The 23,167-nt window shown below is 39.2% G+C and overlaps 1 protein-coding gene across 1 annotated transcript; it reads right to left on the reverse strand.

Moving 5' to 3' along the window:
* Nucleotides 1-3,591: 3,591 nt before the first annotated feature.
* Nucleotides 3,592-21,676, reverse strand: si:dkey-43p13.5 (visual system homeobox 2). Its single transcript, XM_028812581.2, has 3 exons — nt 21,264-21,676; nt 10,076-10,233; nt 3,592-4,365 (listed from the first exon to the last, which is right to left on the reverse strand). Exons 1-3 carry the CDS (start codon nt 21,502-21,504, stop codon nt 3,946-3,948), a joined length of 819 nt encoding a protein of 272 aa, XP_028668414.1. The 5' UTR covers nt 21,505-21,676; the 3' UTR covers nt 3,592-3,945.
* Nucleotides 21,677-23,167: the final 1,491 nt, after the last annotated feature.

A 23,167-nucleotide genomic window follows, 5' to 3' on the forward strand; every position in this document is an offset into this window, starting at 1 on the left:
CTTGAAAACCCAGAAGATACCACCACTCACTTGACCATCCTACAGAATCTATATGGTGAAGGAGTGACTCCACCAAGGACCAACATTGGAACTGTTGCTGTTTGTATTACAAAAGGCTACAACAGCACAGAAGATGATCAAGCATAGCCTAGGCTGCTTATCTCAGGCATACTATTAACACAACAGATTTCAAATATCTGATGCAGCTATTCTTCCTTATTATTACTTCTACCTTATGAAGTAAATCGTTATTTCTTATGAACACCATGAAATAGAGCTGTACAGCAGGTTACGGTAATAAAGGATAACGATGGAAACATACTCACAAGTGAGGAGAGTTTGTTAAGCAGATGGAAAGAGTACTTTGAGAGGCTTATGAATGAAGAGAACGAGAGAGAGAAGAGGTTGGATGATGTGGAGATAGTGAATCAGGAAGTGAAATGGATTAGCAAGGAGGAAGTAAGGACAGCTATGAAGAGCATGAAGAATGGAAAAGCCGTTGGTCCAGATGACATACCTGTGGAAGCATGGAGGTGTTTAGGAGAGATGGCAGTGGAGTTTTTACCCAGATTGTTTAATGGAATCTTGGAAAGTGAGAGGATGCCTGAGGAGTGGAGAAGAAGTGTACTGGTGCAGATATTTAAGAATAAGGGGGATGTGCAGGACTGTAGTAACTACAGGGGGATAAAATTGATGAGCCACAGCATGAAGTTATGGGAAAGAGTAGTGGCAGCTAGGTTAAGAAGTGAGGTGATGATTAGTGAGCAGCAGTATGGTTTCATGCCAAGAAAGAGCACCACAGATGCGATGTTTGCTCTGAGGGTGTTGATGGAGAAGTTTAGAGTAGGCCAGAAGGAGTTGTATTACGTCTTTGTGGACCTGGAGAAAGCATATGACAGGGTGCCTCCAGAGGAGCTGTGGTATTGTATGAGGAAGTCGGGAGTGGCAGAGAAGTATGTAAGAGTTGTACAGGATATGTACGAGGGAAGTGTGACTGTGGTGAGGTCTGCGGTAGGAGTGATGGATGCATTCAAGGTGGAGGTGGGATTACATCAGGGAACGGCTCTGAGTCCTTTCTTATTTGCAATGGTGATGGACAGGTTGACAGACGAGATTAGACAGGAGTTCCCGTGGACTATGATGTTTGCTGATGACATTGTGATCTGTAGTGATAGTAGGGAGCAGGTTGAGGCAGAATACATGTGTGTGAATGAGAGGGAGGTCAGTGGAATGGTGAGGATGCAAGGAGTAGAGTTGGTGAAGGTAGAGGAGTTTAAATACTTGGGATCAACAATACAGAGTAACAGGGATTGTGGAAGAGCGGTGAAAAAGAGAGTGCAGACAGGGTGGAATGGGTGGAGAAGAGTGTCAGGAGTAATTTGTGACAGAGTGAAAGGGAAGGTCTACAGGACGGTAGTGAGACCAGCTTTGTTATATGGGTTGGAGACGGTGGCACTGACCAGAAAGCAGGAGACATAGCTGGAGGTGGCAGAGTTAAAGATACTAAGATTTGCATTGGGTGTGACGAGGATGGACAGGATTAAAAATGAGTACATTAGAGGGTCAGCTCAAGTTGGACGGTTGGGAGACAAAGTCAGAAAGTCGAGATTGTGTTGGTTTGGACATGTGCAGAGGAGAGATGCTGAATATATTGGGAGAAGGATGCTAAGGATGGAGCTGCCAGGCAAGAGAGAAAGAGGAAGGCTTAAGAGAAGGTTTATGGATGTGGTGAGAGAAGACATGCAGGTGATGGGTGTAACAGAACAAGATGCAGTGGATAGAAAGATATGGAAGAAGATGATCCGCTGTGGCAACCCCTAACGGGAGCAGCCAAAGATGAAGAAGAAGGTCTGCTATAAAAGTCTTCAGCCTTTATTTACAACTAGTGAAACGTGGACCTATGGTTCTAAAATAACAAGCAAATGAAGTTTGTAGTTTATTACCTAAATGTTTTGAATTTCCAGAACATATTATGTTATAGGCTTTATATTAAGACCACCATCGATGTTCTAGCCTCATTAGTTTGCAAGAAATCACGTGACACTCAGATGGACATTAGCATTTTACGTATATAGATCATTTCCTGTTACCATTTCATTCATTTTTGTGTTAGTTGCTGTCATGAGAAACTTTCCCAGAAGGAACAGGGACGTGCTGCATGTGTTATCTTTGAGCGACCATATAAAGGTTGGCATATTCATCCTATAATTATCCAATAAACTTCCTGTGCATTTTAGTTGCAATTCTATTTAAGATTTATCAACTTTCTCATCATTTCTTTTTGGCTTTAAGATAGATGTCTTGGTTATGACTTTTATTACCTGTTATTAAACAAAGCTTATCTCCCAGTCCTCTCTAATAAAAAAGAATAAATAAATTGTATCTCCTTTAAAGACAATACAAAATTCAGTTTAGAGCCAGAAGATGAAATCTAAGCCAGGAAGCATGCAAAGTTCTTAAACTAGAAAGTCAAGCGATTGTCAAACCGAAACAAAACTCTAAATCACAGTTAAAATGATGTTGGCAAGGAATCAAATGCCAGGAAAACTAATGTCAAAAAAAGTGAGCGGTAATTGTCACAGGACCTAACAAAAACAAAATGACTTTGGAAAAACACATAAATAAATTCTAACACTATTAAAAGAAAGTGGAACAGAAAACTAACATCAGAGATGGGCTCAGCACACAGTGTTTATCTTCCCAAAACTCTGAAACTGAATGACATTTGCTTGCTGACAAGTGGTGGGCACTGCTGACTCAAAGCTCTAGCAGACTCGGTTTAAATCCAATATCTGATCACTGCCTGAGTGGTGTCTACATCTTCTCCTTATGTCTCGGGTTTTGTACGGGTGCTATGGTTTTTCTTGCAAATACCACAAATGAAGGTATGGTGGACTGTCAACCTTAATGTGTCCCTGGTATGAGTGAGAGTAGGTGTTTACACTCACTAAACAAATTATTAGGAACACCCGTACATCTGCTTATTAATGAAGTTATCTAATCAGTCAATCACGTGGCAGCTGACCAATGCACGAGATTACAAATGAGAAGCTTCCATTAATGCTAACAACAAACACCACAATAGGGAAAAACATGATCTCTGTGGTTTTGACAATGGCACGATTGTTGATACCAGACAGGCTAGTTTGAGAACTTCAGTAACTGCTGATCTTCTGAGATTTTCACACTCAGCAGTCTCTAGAGCAGGGGTCTCCAACTCCAGTCCTGGAGAGCTACTGTGGCTGCAAGTTTTCATTCTAACTCTTTTCTTAATTAGTGACCAGTTTTTCCTGCTAATTAACTATTTCCCTTTATTTTAATTGACTTTTCTTGAGACTCTCACTGCTGAATTGATTCTTTTTTCTTTAAACAGTTCTAGCTGGATCTGGCTGTGAGACGTTTATTTATTTTTACTACAGACTGCATAACCTTTGTGCAAAATGTGAAGTGAATGTGTGAAAATGGTTAATAAAATAAGGATTTGTAAAATACAATAAAAATAATATAATATTTAATAATATTTAGGGACAGTATCATTTTAACAATAATATTCAAGAACATAGTCATCATTAAAAAAACTGTAAAAAAATGTCTTAATGTACAGAGAATGTTAAATACTGTGTACTATTAAGGAAACTCGCATGCATCTTATATTTCAATTTTATTCTCCTGCTTTGTCTTGCTTGCCAGTTGCCTTCACTCTCTCTCTCTTTCTCTGGGATTCATGTTGGTACACCAGGACTGGTTTTACATGTGCCAAGCACCACCACACTCAGAGAGGTGGCACAAGCAGAATGACCACACTTTCAATGCTTTCATCATTATGTCCTTAAATACACATTCAGTATCTGCAGCATCCCCATTGCAGAAATGTTCCAGGGTCTTGGAGACATCTTGTTTTTCAGGATTATTAATGTTTATTTTTATTTTTGAAGACATTCCATGCTATTTATTTTCAGTCTCCTGTCTGGAAATTTCCATTGTTTGCTCGTGTGCCATTTTAGACACAGAACTGTGGATTTCTGCTTCATGCTCTCTTGCCTTTGCCCGTAAATTGGCGATGCTGGAAAAGCGAAACTGCTCTGTGTTTGACTTGTCTTCTTGCTCCTTTGTGTCTTGAACAACACTCTTAAATGGTGGAGGCACCATGGACGACTGATTTTTAGGTTGACTTCCAAGCCACGGGTAGGTGGACGTTGTTGCTTTTCCATCCCTGTGAGAAGCTTCAGTGCTCTCCTCTTCCTCTTGTCTATCATGTGCCATACTGATGAGACACTCTGTGTCCTTCCCAGGTGACCTTTCTACAGGTTTGCCCTGCATTTTCATCTGCCGGCGCATCTTGGCTCTACGGTTCTGGAACCAAACCTGATTAAAACAAGAGAAGATGGCGAAAAGTTTTGCATTGATGGGCATGAAATGTCACTTACCAACTGTTTTTTTAACCATGACACAAGGAGTGAGGTAAAGTAAGGCTGAGGAGACAATGGTGATGTTGGTGTGAATTCCTAGTGGGCAAAAACGTCTTGAGTTGCAATAATAATTTTACAAAACATTTTGGGACAAGTGCCAGGAAAGTATACCTTGTGGTCATGTGGGCAGTTATCTTTCACATTTGAAAGTCTTGGTCATGTGGGTGTAACAACAGTCTCCAATGGGAGCTGATTTGATTTACACGAATAATGAGCCCAGGATTCAGACCAAGTCTCCTGCAGCTGTAAAGCAGCAACATATTGTAAAGCAGTTCTTTTTACAATAGTATAATGATTATGTTCTGAGAATTTTCAGATAAAAAAGACATCAATTTCAAGTTGGAGTGGACGTTATGGCTGAAAACTAATTAAAAATCTCTAGTGGTTTGGGTAGACACTGGTATTATGTATTTGTATATACTTTCTGAATGAAACTTATTTTTAAAAAATGAAAAAAATGTAATGATTAAATGCAATGATTAATGTAATTAACACAAATGTACCTTTTATGCATTAAAATGCTTATAAATACTCTGCTATTGAAACAGATTTGATTGCCGTATTCACCTCTCTCGAACCAATAAAAGGACAGCCTCTCTCTCTCTCTCTCTTTCTCTCTCTTGCTCTTTTCCGCAATTTCTTTCTCGCTGTCTCTCACTCACTAACTCACTTGCACACTCAGACCACTGCCGCTTCCAAGCAAACATAGCACAAGACACTAGGGTTGGGACGTTTGACTTTTCTGAAGTACATTGTGTCGACACAGCATGTCAAAGCTTCCGTAAAATTCCCATTACTATGTATGATATCACTGAAACACTGGGAACGCTCTGACTGCTTCAAAGTTTTGTGCTGTCCTACACGCCACAAACTATAAAACAGATGGGAAACTACTCGTTGTATTTTATATGGAAATGATAGTGAATTAAATATGTTTTGCTGAATTGGACAAAATCGATCAAGAGTGTTGGAAAATTTTGATTTGTTATCTGATAAATAATGTAAATACTAGGCAACTCTTCTGTACTTACACTTATAACTTGTCATTAATACTGCTGGCAACTGTAGACACATTCAATAAAATCTCTGTTCTACAAGCACAATCCTAAAACATATTATGTTTCTTTTTGACTCTTACTACTATTAGTCCCTAAACACTGATGAGAAAATAATAATCTTTCATAGTAAAAATTCCTTCACGTGAAAAAAATTACAAATCAGTGATGGCTTACAATGTGCTCATAATGCTTGCTGGCATGGCAACATAGCAACAAAATATATCTTTAGAACTACACATTTAAACATTATGTTATTGTAGAAAATACACACTGACATATTATTGTAGCATTTAAATGACAACAGGATTGCCATAAGATCAAAATGAGCACACAGAGTGCTCTTAAGCTTTTAGTGCACATGTCCAATTGAAACTATTCCATATTCATACTCTCATCCTACACAGCTCATGCCTGCTATGATTTCCTTTTGCATTGACTCACCAATCAAGTTAAACGGCACAGCACTCTGGGTAATGCTCTTGAAGGTGTGGACTCAGTTATTACACACCATTCACATTCATGTCCATGTACAAAGACATCACCATTAAGACACTAATACATCCATTCATCCATTTTGCAACATGCTGAATCCGAACACAGGGTCACGGGGGTCTGCTGGACCCAATCCCAGCCAACACAGGGCGCAAGGCAGGAACCAATCCCAGGCAGCGCACCAACCCACCGTAGGACACACCCAGCACACACTAGAGCCAATTTAGAATCGCCAATGTACCTAACCCGCATGTCTTTGGACTGAGGGAGGAAACCGGAGTACCCGGAGGAAACCCACGCAGACACAGGGAGAACCCGGAAAGTGAACCTGGGTCTCCTTCCTGCGAGGCAGCAGCACTACCACTGCGCCACCATGCCGCCGACACTAATACACTTACATGTTTTTTTCTTTAATCTATATATATAAAAGCCAAATACTACTGACTCACTCATCACAAAATCTCCCAAACTATGAGGACTTGGGACTTGAAATTTGGAATGTAGGTTACCCTTGGGCCCATAGGTGCTCGCTAAGAAACGGTTTTAAAAATCTCATGGTCCAAGCGTGAAATTTCTTATTATTTTTTTAGACCCATTCACTCTATTTCTTTCTAAAATACATTTCTTTAAAGTGGGCGGCATGGTGGCGCAGTGGGTAGCGCTGCTGCCTCGCAGCTGGGAGACCTGGGGACCTGGGTTCACTTCCCGTGTCCTCCCTGCATGGAGTTTGCATGTTCACCCTGTGTCTGTGTGGATTTCCTCCGGGTGCTCTGGTTTCCTCCCACAGTCCAAAGACATGCTGGTTAGGTGGATTGGCAATCCTAAATTGGCCCTAGTGTGTGCTTGGTGTGTGGGTGTGTTTGTGTGTGTCCTGCGTTGGGTTGGCACCCTGCCCAGGATTGGTTCCTGCCTTATTGGCTGGGATTGGCTCCAGCAGACCCCCGTGACCCTGTGTTCGGATTCAACGGGTTGGAAAATGGATGGATGGATGGATTTCTTTAAAGTAAATTAAAAATACTTTCATTTTTCTGCAGAGTACAAGTTTTGTTTTGGTATTTTCGAGTTTCCACAAAGCATTTAGAATTTGTCATTTATTTATCTTTTTAAAATAATTTAGTTAGGTTATGCTAAGGCATGTTAAAGCAAATTTATTTTTTCTTTTGAGGATTTTGATTTTCATACTTTTTTTATTTTATTCTTTTTCATACTTTTTTCACAAATTCTTCCATTAAGTTTATACCTCTTTAAATAAACCCGTAAAACTATGACCAAGGAAGAAAGAATTTATATTCATGAAGTAATGGTCCCTCACCGCATGATGCGGATGAGCGGTGACGAAGCGTTCCTGTTCTCCTCGCTGGCCTACCTTGTGCATGGCATCACCTCTATGCTTAAAACAGCTTATATCTGAGTAAACCATTTCAATAAATAATTAGTTTATGTGCTAAATCTTGCCTTATGACCTTTACAGGACATATACTGTCACTCTATATATTTTAGATCACATTTTTCCTGTTGCTATCCCGTAGCAAAGCACGCCATTCAGCTAGTTATTAAATATTTCTGCCTGTTTTCCACTAATTTTAGCATAGCAGCAAAACAGTTTCATCAAAACCAATGCCATCCAATATACTAGAACAACCAGCGGGTCACCCACTACTAGTTTCAAAGTAAAGGTGTTACACTTGATAATCATGGTGCTGGTATGCTAATTAGGACATTCAAGTAAGAATCTCACAGTATTCTGTACATGAGACAATAATGAAACCATAAACCCTGTAGTTCACTTGTCACATTGTAGTAATGGAAAGCAGTGCGGTCACTTGAAAGGTGTTGGGGAGTATGGTCAGAGACATGAACTGGTCCAGAGTGGTTTGGCTAATATGCATTTTTGCCTTCCTTCTCTCTCTATTATTAAAAAAAACCCATCCCATTTCATGTCATCTAGTCAATTTGACACAGAGGTTGGAGGGGCACTACAATTCACATCAATAGTCTAGCGTTGTTAATCAGTCATTAGAGGAATGCCTTTACTTATAGACAGAAATCTTGGCTAAGGAGCCATGACTACATTTGCTCTACTAGAGGATTTTATGAGGATTTCACCTCCACAATACAATGGTGTATTGCATAGAGAGAGATTTTCAGAGATCAGTTAGACTTTTCTTGCTAATTATGATGAATGGTTCATGAGCCATTATCACCTACTTCAAGCCATTCTTTTGGACCTCTACCAAGAGCTGCATGTGACCCTTTATAGCTCTACGTGCAATCACGCTCTTCCCGTGGAGATGCAAACTCACCCTGTGCTTGGGCTCTTTGCAACAGGGATCTTTTAAAGAGTTCCTGCCAGGCGGTTGGTTGTATTTCAGCCTATTATTCTTAGTTAAAGCTTGCCAGCTGGCCTAATTTTGGTCTCCTGCTTTATTGACCACTAACAGTCTTAGTTCAGGAATTTGCTTTGTAATATTGGGTCTAAGCTCTCTCCATCAATCACAAACCACTAAAGAAACTCCTGAGTCTCACTGACTAATAGAAATAGAACCCCTTTAGCTCTGGGGCAGAGACAGTTTCTAAGCTTCAGGTGGCACTTCTTGGCACTTTTTCAGCCCTCTGTTCTTGTGTGCAGTTTAATTATTACCACCACTTTGCCAATTCCTGCCAAGCAATATATTTTGATTTTTTAGCAACACCAGTACTCAGTGTACCAAAGAACATATTTATTATGGCATCTATCTCTGCCATCAGAAGCTTCTTTATTTTTTAAATATTTTTTTCTGAAATTGGTGTTCACTTTAATATAATGAAGTTAATCATGGGTGATGTTTTGCTGTTTAAATGGCATTATACCATACCATATATAGATATCTAAGGGCTTTCTTTGAGTGGAGACAATGTGCTTGTTCATAAATGAACAAATTTAAGATGATCTACAATTTAAAAGCAAGCTGTCAGTAACAAGGACTTAGAAACCTTTATCCATGTGTGCAGGCATTTTATAAATTGTTCATAGAATCATTTAGATAATAATAACATGTCTGAATTTGGGATCATTCTACTGCTGTTTTTGTAAATGAAATTATTATTATTATTATAAATGGGGATGACTCGTGACAGCAGAGTTTTCTGTGAAAAATGAACCCAGTTATATTGTTGCCATGACCAAGACTCACCAAGTATTGGTGGTGCAAGAAATACCTTGTCATAGAGGCCAAAGTTTTGCAAAGGGAGAGAATGGCTGCGCTCAAATGGTGCAAACCGTCTGCTGAGAAAAGACACCCATGCATTCAGAAGTCCAATTAGTCCACTGAGCCAATGGAGCACTCATTTGATTTAACTGGCTATGACAGTTGCTTTCTGTCTTTGAACAGAGTGATTATCTAAGTTTACTTAGTGTGGAGAATGCCCAGAATGGCAACGCCACCCATATGAAGAGAATTTGGCTACACAGAGAGTATGTGGGAGGAAAAATAAATTCCTTTAAGGAAATCCACATTTAGACGAAGGGAGAAGAGAGGTTGGGGCCAGCAAAGTTTAGACATGATCCTGTCAGTGTCAGACACCTAGAATCAGCCTCACCAGCACACATCACTAAAACCGCCAACTGTTAGAAATCTCTAAATTCAATCAGCAGTATAGCACCCCTCACACCCCTCCAGTGTCATGCAAGACACCCATGAAAAACTAGCATCTGGTTAAGAATATGTGTCCTCTACACCACCTCCTCTGGGACAGCCTCTTGTCTAACTTAAATTAGTATGTATGAACCAAGCTGAACAGTTGACTTTAGTGTTAGCGGTGAATACATAATTGCATTCGTTTTTCAATTTTTCAAATATGTTATGCTCTTCAATTTTCTGAAAAATGTTAATTCACATAGCAACCTTCAAGGTTACTCAGCATTAGAATGAAGGAAGAAGGTAGCCTCAGAACAAACACAGACCTTCAGACTGAACCCTCTGGCTCTGAAGTGCTAAACACACAAATTGTATTAAAAAATCTGCCCACAATTCCCAGTGCATCCAAAACCACTAGTGGAAGACTGAAATTTCTTACCTGAACTCTTGCTTCAATAAGATCCAACCTCAGTGCCAATGCCTCCCTCATAAAGATGTCGGGGTAATGGGTGGTCTCAAAGGCCTTTTCTAACTCTTCCAGCTGCCAGCTGCTGTAGTTGGCTCGAGCCCGCCTTTGCTTTACTGGCCGGGTTTCATCTTGAATATTAAAAAAACAAGAATATTTATCTTACATAAATGCTTAAGCTATTGAACAGATAAAGCAGGTTGTAAAAATGAAATACTTGGCTTATCCACTTATCCACTGAAGCCAAGCTACAATTGGCTTACAGAATCTTAGCTTTAACTGAATTTATTTGTTTAGAGTGTTCTTGATGATAAAAACAGCACCACAAAAATGAAATTAATTTACTTAGGTCAGAATATGGTAAATATATATATAGTTATGAATGGCTGGGGCTCTTGCCCGGCCGGAACGCCTCTTTCTTGGAGGACCGGGGTAACAAGTGTGAACAGAGCATTACCTGTCCCATTACGCTAGGTAGCAGTCGCCGTGGGTGGCAGCAGTGCCTCGGACTCCCACAGGGCTTCATGGGAGATGGAGTGCAATACAGCCCTGTTGGGATCTGGGGGTGCCACCAGTGGGCGCTGCCTCTGTTCCTGAGCCTGCGTGTGTGGTTCTTCTGCCACACGTGGAAGTGCAGCCGGAAGTGGGGCAACAAGCACCTGAAGCACTTCTGAGTGCCTTGTATAAGGGGTCAGCGGACATTAGTCAGTGAGCCAGAGTCAGGTGGAGGGTGGATGAGACTTGCCGAGGAGAAGTGGAGAAGAAAGAAAAGAAAAGTATTGTGTTTGGTGCTTTGGACTGTGTTGTGCCTGTGGGAAACGAGGAAGGTGTTTCCCACGAGGTGAAGAAAAAAAAAAACATTTGTGTTTTTGTAGGTGTGCCCCCTGTGTCTGTCTGTGTTTGGTGGCTGGTTCACCCCCATAGAGCTTTCACAATATACTGTATATATGGTAAATGCCTGAGAGGAAAGATAGGCATCCCGTTTGGATAGTTTTTTGCCTGGAGTGGATGCCTTAATAGAAGGGCCACTGGAATGGAGACACAACCCAGCCGGAATGCTTTATATTCTTTGTCCCTGCTGGGATTGGTCTAATATGGATTGACTAGCTCAACATGGATTTCAGGAAACAGTTCATACCCCCAAACAGAAGGTAGCAGTGTTCCTTGAGGGCTGATCCCAATCAGGAAACACCCAAAGGGTTGCATGGGAATTGGAGTGCGGAACTACAACTCTTGGGTACTGCCAGAGGATGCTGTTGGGGGAGGACAATACTGGTTTCCACATGGTATGGAAATGCTCCGAACTGGCAATGTTTTGGCACTGGAAGCAATCCCCAGTTTTGCTTGAAAAAAAGCCTGCTGTCTCACATTGGGAGTCGGAGTCGAGAGGCAGTGGGTGACACTCTTGAAGGAAGGAAGGAAGGAGGAAGAATTTGACTGAATTGTGTATTGCTGATTGATTTTTATTGATGGGTGATTATTATAAGGGTGCTTTGGTTAACTAAATATTATTGCTTTAAACCTAGAATTGTGTTGAGTATTACTGTATTTGAGGTTTGGGGCTTAGTTTGCAAATGTATTAAAAATTAAAGAAGGAAATCTTGCATTCACTTAAGTATTCAGACCCTTTGAGGTGGCTCTCAAAACTGTGATCAGGTACACCTGTTGACTTTAATTCTCCTTGAGTTGTGTCCAGAAATTGATTGGAGTCAATCTGTGTAAAATTGAATTCATTGGACATCGTTTTGAAAAGCACACCTGTGTATATACAGTAAGGTCCAACAATTCACACTTTATGTAAGGACAAAAACCAAGCCATGAAATCCAAGGAACTGTATAAAATTTTGGTGAGACAAAGATCAGGGCAAGGGGATAAAAGTATTTCTTAATATTTGAGTGTTCCCAGGACAACAGTGGCCTCAATAATTGGGAAATGGAAGAATTTTGAAACCACCAGGACTCAGAAACCACAGGACTAGAGATGGCTGTCTGGCTAATATGTGTAACCATGCAAGGGAAAAGATCAAGAACCAATGGTCAATCTAAGAGAGCTTCAAATGTCCTTTGCTGAGACGGGAGAACCTGTTGGAAGGACAATGATATCAGCAGCACTCCATGAATATGATGCATTTGATAGAAGGTCTAGATGGAAAGCACTCTTGAGTAAAACACATACGATAGCATTTAAAAGACTCTGGGAGTACAAAGAAAAAGATTCTCGGGTCTGAAGAGGCAACCTTAGAACTGTTTAGACAGAACTCTAAGCACTATGTCTGGTGAAGACCAACCACTGCTCATCACCGACTAATACCATCCCTATGCTGTAAGGGTGCTTCTCACAGTTAGGTAACTGAGAAGAATGGCCAGAGTGGATGGATGGACGCAAGAACAACAACAACAACAACATTTATTTATATAGCACGTTTTCATACAAAAAGTAGCTCAAAGTGCTTTACATAATGAGAACCTTAAAGAAAACCTGCTTTATAGTGTACCTTAGAATAAGGCAACTGTTCACCTTTCAGAATAACAATAACCCAAAACATACAGACAAGACAATGTTGGAGTTGCTATGGGACAATTTTCTGATTGTCCTTGAGTAGCCCAGTCAAAGCCCGGACCTAAACCCCATAGAACATCTATGGGGAGACCTTAAGATGGTGAAATACGGTGTTTCTCATCCAATCTAATGTAGACTGAGAGGATCTACTAGGATGAAAGGGATAGACTGCCTAAATCCGGGTGGGCAAAGATTGTAGAGACATATCCAAGAAAACTAAAAGTTCTAATTGCTGTCAAAGGGGCTTCTGCAAAATATTTAATTAAGGAGAAATTTCAGTTTTTTATTTTTAATAAATTTTGCAAACCTATCTGAAAACATGTAGGAGAAGGTATACCTGGCACTACCATGAGTGGCAGCACCAAGTAAATCTGAGAATGAATCATTACCTATAGCCCCCACCCCTGTACAAATGAGAAATCTGCAAAAATCTGGCAATATGAGATGAAAAGGTGTAGATTTGTTTACCAGACAATCACACATACATTTAGATATACACATATATAGCAACACACATGCGCATGGGAGACAGTTTACAGGCTCAAATAGTGTTATTTCTCAGCCAGGCCAGGGGTTGGCATTGTCATCTGATCCTTTCTCCTCTTGTTCCTCTGCAGACCAGCTGAAGATCATGCCTCTCAGTGACATCACCACTGGTCCATCCACTGATGATGTCACTTCTGGTACCCAGAGTCCATCTGAATTTCCCATTGGGATTAATAAAGTATCTATCTATCTATCTATCTATCTATCTATCTATCTATCTATCTATCTATCTATCTATCTATCTATCTATCTATCTATCTATCTATCTATCTATCTATCTATCTATCTATCTATCTATCTATCTATCTATCTATCTACCTGCCACATCAGTTCCTGTTCTGCCCTCCCTGACTCTACCTCTTCCTCTAATCCAGCATATTTAGTGCTCTGATTCATCCTGCTGGATAGTTCGGTTTTGAACTCCAGATTATAAAGATGTGTTTTCTTTATTTTGCTGATTTTTCAGTACATGGGCTGGCCATCCCCAAACTTTTTCTGTCCACTACCTATTTTTTATTACAATATATATAATATATGTATATTATATACGGTATATTGTAAGGCACAGCAGTTAGTGAAATGAATTGCCCAAAAGGGGAGAGAAACTGTCAAAAAACACTAGCCGCAAACAAAACGTTTATATACTTAATTTAATTTAAACGTTAAATGCAGTAAAGAAAAACAAAATTATTTCAAAGCACTCCCTTACAAAGCAGAAAGGATCAAAATCTAAAAAAGTAATGAAAAAAATAGGAACAAAGGTCAAAATTCATAATATAAAATGTGCAAAACTTCAAATTGCTAAAATAAGAAAAGAAGAAAATGAAAGGCAGAAATCAGCAAACAATTAATTGCAAAGCAAAAAGTCAACTATTCGCAATACTAAATCTGAATTTATAAAACGTTAATTCCACAAATCTATTAACCAAAATGAAGTGGTCAGAGACAACAAGAACATAAGGGCGGCAGAAGAAACTAGGGAGACGCTAATGGTGCTGCTCCCAAACAGAGACAACCTAGGATTTACTAGGCCTCAAGTACTGCTGCTTGACCTAATTATAACACCCCTGGGCCTCCCCATATTTTAAACAATTAACCAACTAACATAATTTGAACTGAAATCAAACAAGCTGGACAAAACACAATATAAAAAAGGCAACACACAAAACCCTAGAGTGAGAAACACAACAGATAGTGCTGCTGCCTAACACCATCGGAGAGCTCAGTGTTAGTTCTCACCTTCCACCCAACATTACCAACCTATGCTCTGGTTCTCCAGGACCCTAAACACTGGGTTTAGCAGGACCACTAAAAGCATGAGTGAATCATATAGATATATTGATACACTCACACTGACACTCCATCGCCATTTTATAAGGTGCTTTTCCCAACACTGTAATAAATTATTTTGCAAAAAGAAAAAGCATAAAAAGTACCAAATATAAGAAAAAAAAAATCTTAATAAGTGTAAAGGGAAGTTCTTCATATAAGTATATAAAAAGTATGAAAAATTAAACATTTGAATTAAAAATTTAACATCAGGTTGGTGCATACAGTACTGGAGACTTAGCCGATTTATATGTTATATATAATTTATATATAATGGATAAAACAGCCAGATATTGGATAAACCTACCATTACCTACCCGAAAGACCTGGACAAACCTTATTAAAGCTCACATTATCTAAAAGGTAAACCTAAACTTACCCGGGTAAAGTTAGAAAGTCATATTTTATTCCATCTTTAAACAGGTCTCTTGGATAATATTAGTTTTACCTGGGTAATGCTAGGTTTATTCACTTTTCAGACTTTAGCCACAACACACACACACACACCCACACTCACACAAACATTTATATATAAAGTATATATATATATATATATATATATATATATATATACATACTGCGGTGGGTTGGCACCCTGCCCAGGATTGTTTCCTGCCTTGTGCCCTGTGTTGGCTGGGATTGGCTCCAGCAGACCCCCGTGACCCTGTGTTCGGATTCAGCGGGTTGGAAAATGGATGGATGGATATATATATATATATATATATATATATATATATATATATATATATATATATATATATATATATATGCAATGTATGTTTGAAAAATGTTACAAGTGCATACACATTTATCATGGAAACTGCCAATATCATATGTGTGAAAGTGCCAACCTCCTAACAGTGGTAATTCCTTCTAACTGTTAGCTTTTGAACGAGACCTCAGAGTTACTGGATGACGTTGGACTCACCAGAAATAAGCCTAGCATCAGATAAATATGGACACTAGCCTGTAGCGGTCCAACACTGAAGAGTAGCCAAAGTTGGCAGAGGTCAGAATGACCATAAAGATCCTTTCCAGAGATTCCCTGGCATCAGTGTAATCCTGAGTTTTGCTTTCCTTTCTTAAATTGGGAGATGGCTTTATCAGAATGGTCTTTACATTATTATTTATTTATATTAAGTCCTATTTGAAGACTGAATACCTAATATAACCTTACTCCTTTTCTATGTTAACTAATGTTGTCTTACTTTAATTTTGTATTTTGTCTTTTATTTTTCTTTTCTTCATTATGTAAAGCACTTTGAGCTACTTTTCGTATGAAAATGTGCTATATAAATAAATGTTGTTGTTGTTGTTGTTGTAATATACAGTCAGTCAGTCATTTGCCTAACCCACTTTGTCCTGAACAGGGTCGTGGGGGTCTGCTGGAACCTATCCGAGCTAGCAAAGGGCACAAGGCAGGAACAAACCATGGACACATCATGGAGCAAATGCACACACTCACATACACACCTCAACTACACCAGGGCCGATTTAGGATTACCAATTCACCTAACCTGCATGTCAATGGACAGTGGGAGGAAACCGGAACATCCAGAGGAAACTCACACAGGCACAGGGAGAACATACAAACTCCACATATGGAGGACCCAAGATACAAACTGTGGTCTCTTTACTGTGAGGCAGCAGCACTACCACTGCACCACTCTGCTGCTTGCCTAATTTACAATGTATGTCTATTAATACAGAGTATTCTATATGTATTGTGAATATTGCATGAATCAGTTTCATTGATGTTATTTAACATTTTTGCTATACCATACTTAATTTAAACACTATGTGTGTGTGTGTGTGCGTGTGTGTGTGTGTATGTTTGCACTACAATGGACTGTCATCCTGTCCAGGTTTGTTCCTGCCTTGCTCTCTATGCCAGCTGAGATAGGCTCCAGCTCCTCTGGATTAAGAGGCTTAGGAAAGGTCTACACTATTGTGATCTAATTGATATGTTACACAAACTATTTAAAATTACTTTAAGATTTTCATTAAACTTCAGATTAGATGAGATTAGATTAACTTTATTAATCCCATTAAGAAAATCAGATGCATACAGCAGCAGAAATATAAAAAAACAAGGATACAGACTCACAAGACAAATAATACAGCCAATCAATCAATAAGTAAATAATTAAAATAAAAATAAACAAATACATCACTTGGAATATAAAAATTCAATGAAATCTGACATTGTTATAAAAATTGTTTACAAACTTAATAAATAAATATATATTTATACTGTTTTTTTAAATAATGTTTATATACAATATAAAAAATGAAATGGTGGGTGAAATATGTATTTCAATAAAGGAGTTATAACCAGACTATCAGGCACACACTGTTATTAAGGTCACTTTCAATATATTAAATAAAATCCAGTCAAAAATACAATAAACATTTCAGTGAGATAATTAAAATACAACGTACATTAAACCATAAAGCATCGCTCTTACTCAATTTGGAAACATGATTATAATAAAAAATCCTATTTTTAAACAGATCATCATATGTTGTTGATTAAAGTGCCAAAGTTTAAAACAGAAACAGAGACAGGACCCCAGCAGGCTTATTTTAAAATTAAATTAATAAATTTTGCACTGTACAGTATTGCGTACAGTTCCAGACACATTTTATTTTATTTTATTTTGAGTTATGAACTGTGCTTTACAATTCTCACAGTTAAGAAATCTCAGTCAACATGCAGATAATGTATTATTGGAGATCCAAAAAATGCTGTTACGAGGATGAAGAATAATTGTAAATTCAAAACTCTCATAGATAAGCAGATATCTTCCTCCAAAATAGTGGTGCACAACTGAATTGTTAGTAAACTGATAACAACTATTGATGGCTGTTTAGAGAAAAATAATTCACAGAAGAATGTATCAGCAAGGCTAAAATAGCAGGCATACCTTCAAAAATCTAAATTTTAGAACAACGGCAACAACCCCCAAATACACACAAGACCTTCTGACCTGGATGATGAGAAGAGAGCTGATGCTGTCTAATAACAGGTTTGTAGGTAAGAGTAAGATGGACAAATTGTGGTCAGATCTGCCCAATTGTGCATGTCCAGTAAAGCCAAGCGTCAGGCCATGCCATACCATTCTCTTCTTTACATTTCTGCTGTATTTTCCTTTTAACATGTGACCTTAGCTTTCCATATTAATAATATTAAGCTTTTTGAAAAAAGTATATATATTGTGGCGGACTGCTGGAGCCCTTATCTGACTGGGCATCCCAGAGTGCGGAAAGACAAGGGAGGGTGTGTATTTTTAAGACAGTTTCTCCCCCGGACTGACAGAGGGGCCACAGGTTGTTAGCATGGAAGCTCAACCCTGCTGGGGCCCATGGTCACCATGAGGGGGTGCCTGGACTTTTACAGGGCCCTACTTGGCAGCACTTCTGCCACACCCGGAAGTGCTGCCAGAAGAAGCTTCTTGGGCACCTGGAATCCTTCCAGGTGCCTTATAAAAGGAGCCAGTTACCACCACTCTGATCTGACATTGTGGTCAGCAACACAGGAGCGCCGCAGGGGACTGTACTTTCTCCGGTCCTATTCAGCCTATATACATCGGACTTCCAATATAACTCGGAGTCCTGCCACGTGCAAAAGTTTGCTGACGACACTGCTATCATGGGCTGCATCAGGAGTGGGCAGGAGGAGGAGTATAGAAACCTCATCAAGGACTTTATTAAATGGTGCGACTTAAACCACCTACAACTGAACACCAGCAAAACCAAGGAACTGGTGGTGGATTTTAGGAGACCCAGGCCTCTCATGGACCCCGTGATCATCAGAGGTGACTGTGTGCAGAGGGTGCAGACCTATAAATACCTGGGAGTGCAGATGGACGATAAATTGGACTGGACTGCCAATACTGATTCTCTGTGCAAGAAAGGACAGAGCCGCCTCTACTTCCTTAGAAGACTGGCATCCTTCAACATCTGCAGTAAGATGCTGCAGATGTTCTATCAGATGGTTGTGGCGAGTGCCCTCTTCTACGCAGTGGTGTGCTGGGGAGGCAGCATTAAGAAGAAGGATGCCTCACGCCTGGACAAACTGGTGAGAAAGGCAGGCTCTATTGTTGGCATAGAGCTGGACGGTTTGACATCTGTAGCAGAGCAACGGGCACTCAGCAGGCTCCTATCAATTATGGAGAATCCACTACATCCATTAAACAGTGTCATCTCCAGACAGAGGAGCAGTTTCAGTGACAGACTGCTGTCACTGTCCTGCTCCACTGACAGACTGAGAAGATCATTCCTCCCCCAAACTATGCGACTCTTCAATTCCACCAGAGGGGGTAAACGTTGAACATTATCCAAGTTATTGTCTGTTTTTTACCTGCATTTTTTATTACTCTTTAATTTAATATTTTTTTGCTGCTGGAGTATGTGAATTTCCCCCTGGGATTAATAAAGTATCTATCTATCTATCTATCTATCTATCTATCTATCTATCTATCTATCTATCTATCTATCTATCTATCTATCTATCTATCTATCTATCTCTCAATGGCCAGAGTTGGGAGGAGAGGACAAAGCCTGAGGAGGAGTGGAGGCGGAAGGACTGGGAGCAAAAAAGGACTGTGTGGCGCTGTGTGTTTTAGGTACTGTGCTGTGGGGAGCAGGGTGAAATGATCCCCAATTATAAATAAACCGTGCATTGTGTGCAAAATCTGTCTGCTGCCTGTTTGTGTCGGTGTTATATATAGGAATATTCTGAAAAGATAAAGTGAAAGTTTTGAAAGGATGTTACCAATATCAGTTGTCCTTTCCTAAAGAAAGTTGAAGATCTGACTACCTGTATTGTATTCTTTTCAATACTTTGCATTCTGTTGTAGAAACTAAATTTGCAAAGATCATTAAATGTCCTTGTGACTGTGCATCCCAAATAACTGTTCTGAGACAATCAACAGAAAGTACTCAAATGTAACATGGTGTTCACCTGAACTGACTGAAAGAAGCACAAACCCAGAGATCCTGTAAACTTCATCTAGCAGATTTAGGCCCAATTGTCAATGACATGTTTAGATGAGTAATGAAAAGAATCATGTTGTCTGCATACTGGGATATTTTTTGTTTTGTTTTTTTCCCTTATAATAGATTTTATTTACCAACTGTTGCTGAAGATAGATAGCCAAAGCTTCAATAGCAATTCGCAAAAAAGCATTGCTGATAGTGGATAGCCCCATCTAGTTCTTTAGTGTAAACTGTTTGGAATTTATACTGTTTACTCGGGCAGGGGGCCCAATGTAATGTATGGTAATTTGATCCAAATACAGTTATTAGTTCCTAACCTAAATTTGCACAGTACAGTAAATAAATATCCCCATTCCACCCAAATGAATGAGTTTTCAGCGTCTGGGGATTCCAGAAACTTTGGAATCTCCAATGATGAAGGGGTATACAATACATCAAACAAACTTCAGAGTTTTCACAATAGATGTCCACATTTACCAAAACCCAGCTAAGGAAGGGGGTTTACCCCACTCACTAATAGAACCTGCGTGGCAGATCTGAATGCTATGTCTGGTTCTTGTCTGTATGGAATCGCACATTCTGCATGTGTCAACACGGGTTTTCTTTCAGATACACTGCCGTTTTCTGTGGATGTAAGAGAGTGATAAGGTGGACTGTTGTCCCTTCCAGGTTTGCCTCCTGCATTGCACCCAGTACTGCTGGGATAGGCCCCTGGGCCTCTCGGGTGGATCAAGCAGGCATGAGGCTGTCACATTCAGTGTAACCTGTCTGTGTCACAATCTTTTATTAATAAGTGTCTTTTGAAATGAATGTCTCCATCTTTCAATTATATAAAGCAAGAGTTTAAACGAGAAAATGTTCTAGATGTTCATCTACTCACAATTTCTTCTGAACTTTTGCTAATTTCACTTACATTATGTAAAGCCTTGTATGAAGATAACAAAGTTTTTTTTTTCTCCCCCATTTCTTTTTAAAGAACTTTGACTTAGTGGCTTACTCTTCAGAGAAGGTTGCACCTGTGCCTGTTCCCATATAATAAATTCTCTCTCTCTATCTTCATAATATATAGAATATATACATATATGTGTGTGTTTTTCTTCACTTTTCTAAGTAGAAGAAAAATGTAGGCTTTTAAAGCAGATTAGCTGCAAAATTGCAGGAAGAAAAAACAGAACACCATTATTCTTAATGTTTAATAATACTGGAAAACCACTTCACTAAAATGTTCATTTGAGAAACATAAACCTGAATCAGAATGGTACAGACTGAAATTCCTGAGATGCACCCATGAAAATATAAATTCCAATAAATGGCCATCCATTCATTTTCTGAGTCATAAGGAGCCCATAGTTGTGTGGCATTAGCAGTAGGCAGGAGCCTACTATGGATTGAGCACCAGTTCTTTACAGGGTAACACAGGTATTCATTCAATAAAGCTTCACCAATGTAACTGGCATGTCTTTGGGATGTGGAAAGACACCAGAGTAGTAACAATTGAACACTTGCATAGGAAGAATCTGCAAACCCCATAGTGGCCTGGTCAGAAATTGAAATTTGTCCCCTAAAGCTGTAGGGAATTACGCAGTTATAATCAGTAAGCATGCATAAAACGCAGAACTAGTCACAAACAAATGAGAGAATGCCAAAAGACAGAAATACAAGTATTGCACTTAGACAAATAGAAGCCCCACCTCACTCTTTTATAAATGAAACGTTTCCGCTTACCTGTATATTCATTAATTCCGGCTAATCCAGCTGCCTGAGTGGCCAACAGCAGTGCTTGCTTGCAAGGTTCTGGTTGGAGGTAGTTTTGCAGAATTTCATAGCTGAATAAGGGGCTTGGGAAAAAGAGACTGGAAATCTGTGGGGTGCCGAAGCGTGCAGAGAAAGCTGGGTAGAAATGAGTGGCAGAAGCAGGTAGGATCCCTGTTGGCAAGGCGGACATCAATTGGCTGGGGCTAAACATCCTGCTCCGCTACGTGCTATTCTCGGTCAGATTCGGCGCCAAAGAGCGCAGCGTATTGTTTATCGGCCACACGACTAGGTTTTCAGTTAGCTACACCTCAGGACTCCCTACGATCTGTGACAACTGAAGCATCCGTTTACCAAGTCTTTATTCTGATTCTGCTTTGTTCTAATATAACAAAACAGAAATCAGTTTTCAAAATTACAAAAAGCAGTAATCTAAGAGTAATACTGACAAGATCAAGCTCGGTAAAAAAAAAAAAAAAAAAAAACTCGATGTACGTTTCTATTTGTACACACTGTTACTGCAAAATTAGTAAATGTCTTAAAATCAGTGAGCAGCATCTGCCAAAGAAATAAGCTTAAAGACTTGGTGCTCATAACTTTTCATGACACGTTAGAATAACCTTTCACTTAAGAGAATGAAATTGACCAATAATTAAAACTTGTGAACTGCGAGTCCTACCTGGTGCTGACTCAATATGAATTATTTCATATAATGCAAAGAAATTTAGTTGAAAAAATCAGCTGCGCTCAGCAATAGAAGCAAGGCAGGTATGAAGGAACAAGACGGGTTTACCTGCGCTTTCTGAAACAAGCGCCGCCTCTCCGAGTCACGTGAGCAGTACGTTAACTCTTACATCTAGAATGTGGGGGTGGGCTACAACTTTCGTGGAGGTATTCAAACTGTGACCGTCATTTCAATCAGTGAGAGTTACTTTTTATCACAAAAGCTTTATTAATGTGCGTTTTGTCTTGGAAAGCCTGACTTATCGTTTACTTCCTCCACACACAAGGAGGCTATCTTTAGGGATTAGCCGTCTACATAGTGTACTTATTTCTAGCTTTATGATTACATTCAGGCAGAACACCACAAATGAGGAGTTTTGAATAGAAACTGAAATTTGTGTTTCTTTTACACTATTTTTAATTTGCTAATTTTTAACTTTTACTTTGTTTAAGTAAGGTCAGATAATTTCGTTTTCATGTATTAAAAAAATTAATTTATCAAACTGAAGGCAAATCCCACTCACTGGCAATGTCCATTTAGCGGTATGTTTGTAAATGTTACTCAAATTCTCAAACATTTATTGTATGTTAATAATTAAAAAAAATGTTTTTCGTTTAGTATAAAACACGGCATCGTGGAAAAATTGCAAAGTGAATTTTTCACATCATACGGAATAAATAACACGCCTGGAATTTTAACACTTAGAATGGGATGTATATATAGAGAGAGACAGTAACCTATGCAACATTCTATGATCTGCTTCTTGCAACTGAGAAGGCACCGTGGCGGATGTTTACCGACTTGCAGACCAACCACAAGCGTTACCTGGTAGGTTAAGGTAACCACCCATGCAATCAGATTGTGATTCAGACTACGAATGCTATATATATATATATATATATATATATATATATATATATATATATATATATATATATATCGACTGAAGTCCGCAAATTCATTAATTGAATCTGCTTAGTTTGTTGGCGGATGCACTGAATCTAGGTGGGTGCAACATTCTGAAATTTTTTTTCTGCAATATTTTTTCGCTGTATGTTAATTGTATTTTTTTCACTTATCGTAACCCAAGCCTAATATCCTTTTACAAAAAAAACAAACAAAAAATTGGGATACACTCTGAGAACAAGTATTT

This window comes from Erpetoichthys calabaricus, chromosome 11 (genome assembly GCF_900747795.2).
Source record: "Erpetoichthys calabaricus chromosome 11, fErpCal1.3, whole genome shotgun sequence".
Lineage (NCBI taxonomy): Eukaryota > Metazoa > Chordata > Cladistia > Polypteriformes > Polypteridae > Erpetoichthys > Erpetoichthys calabaricus.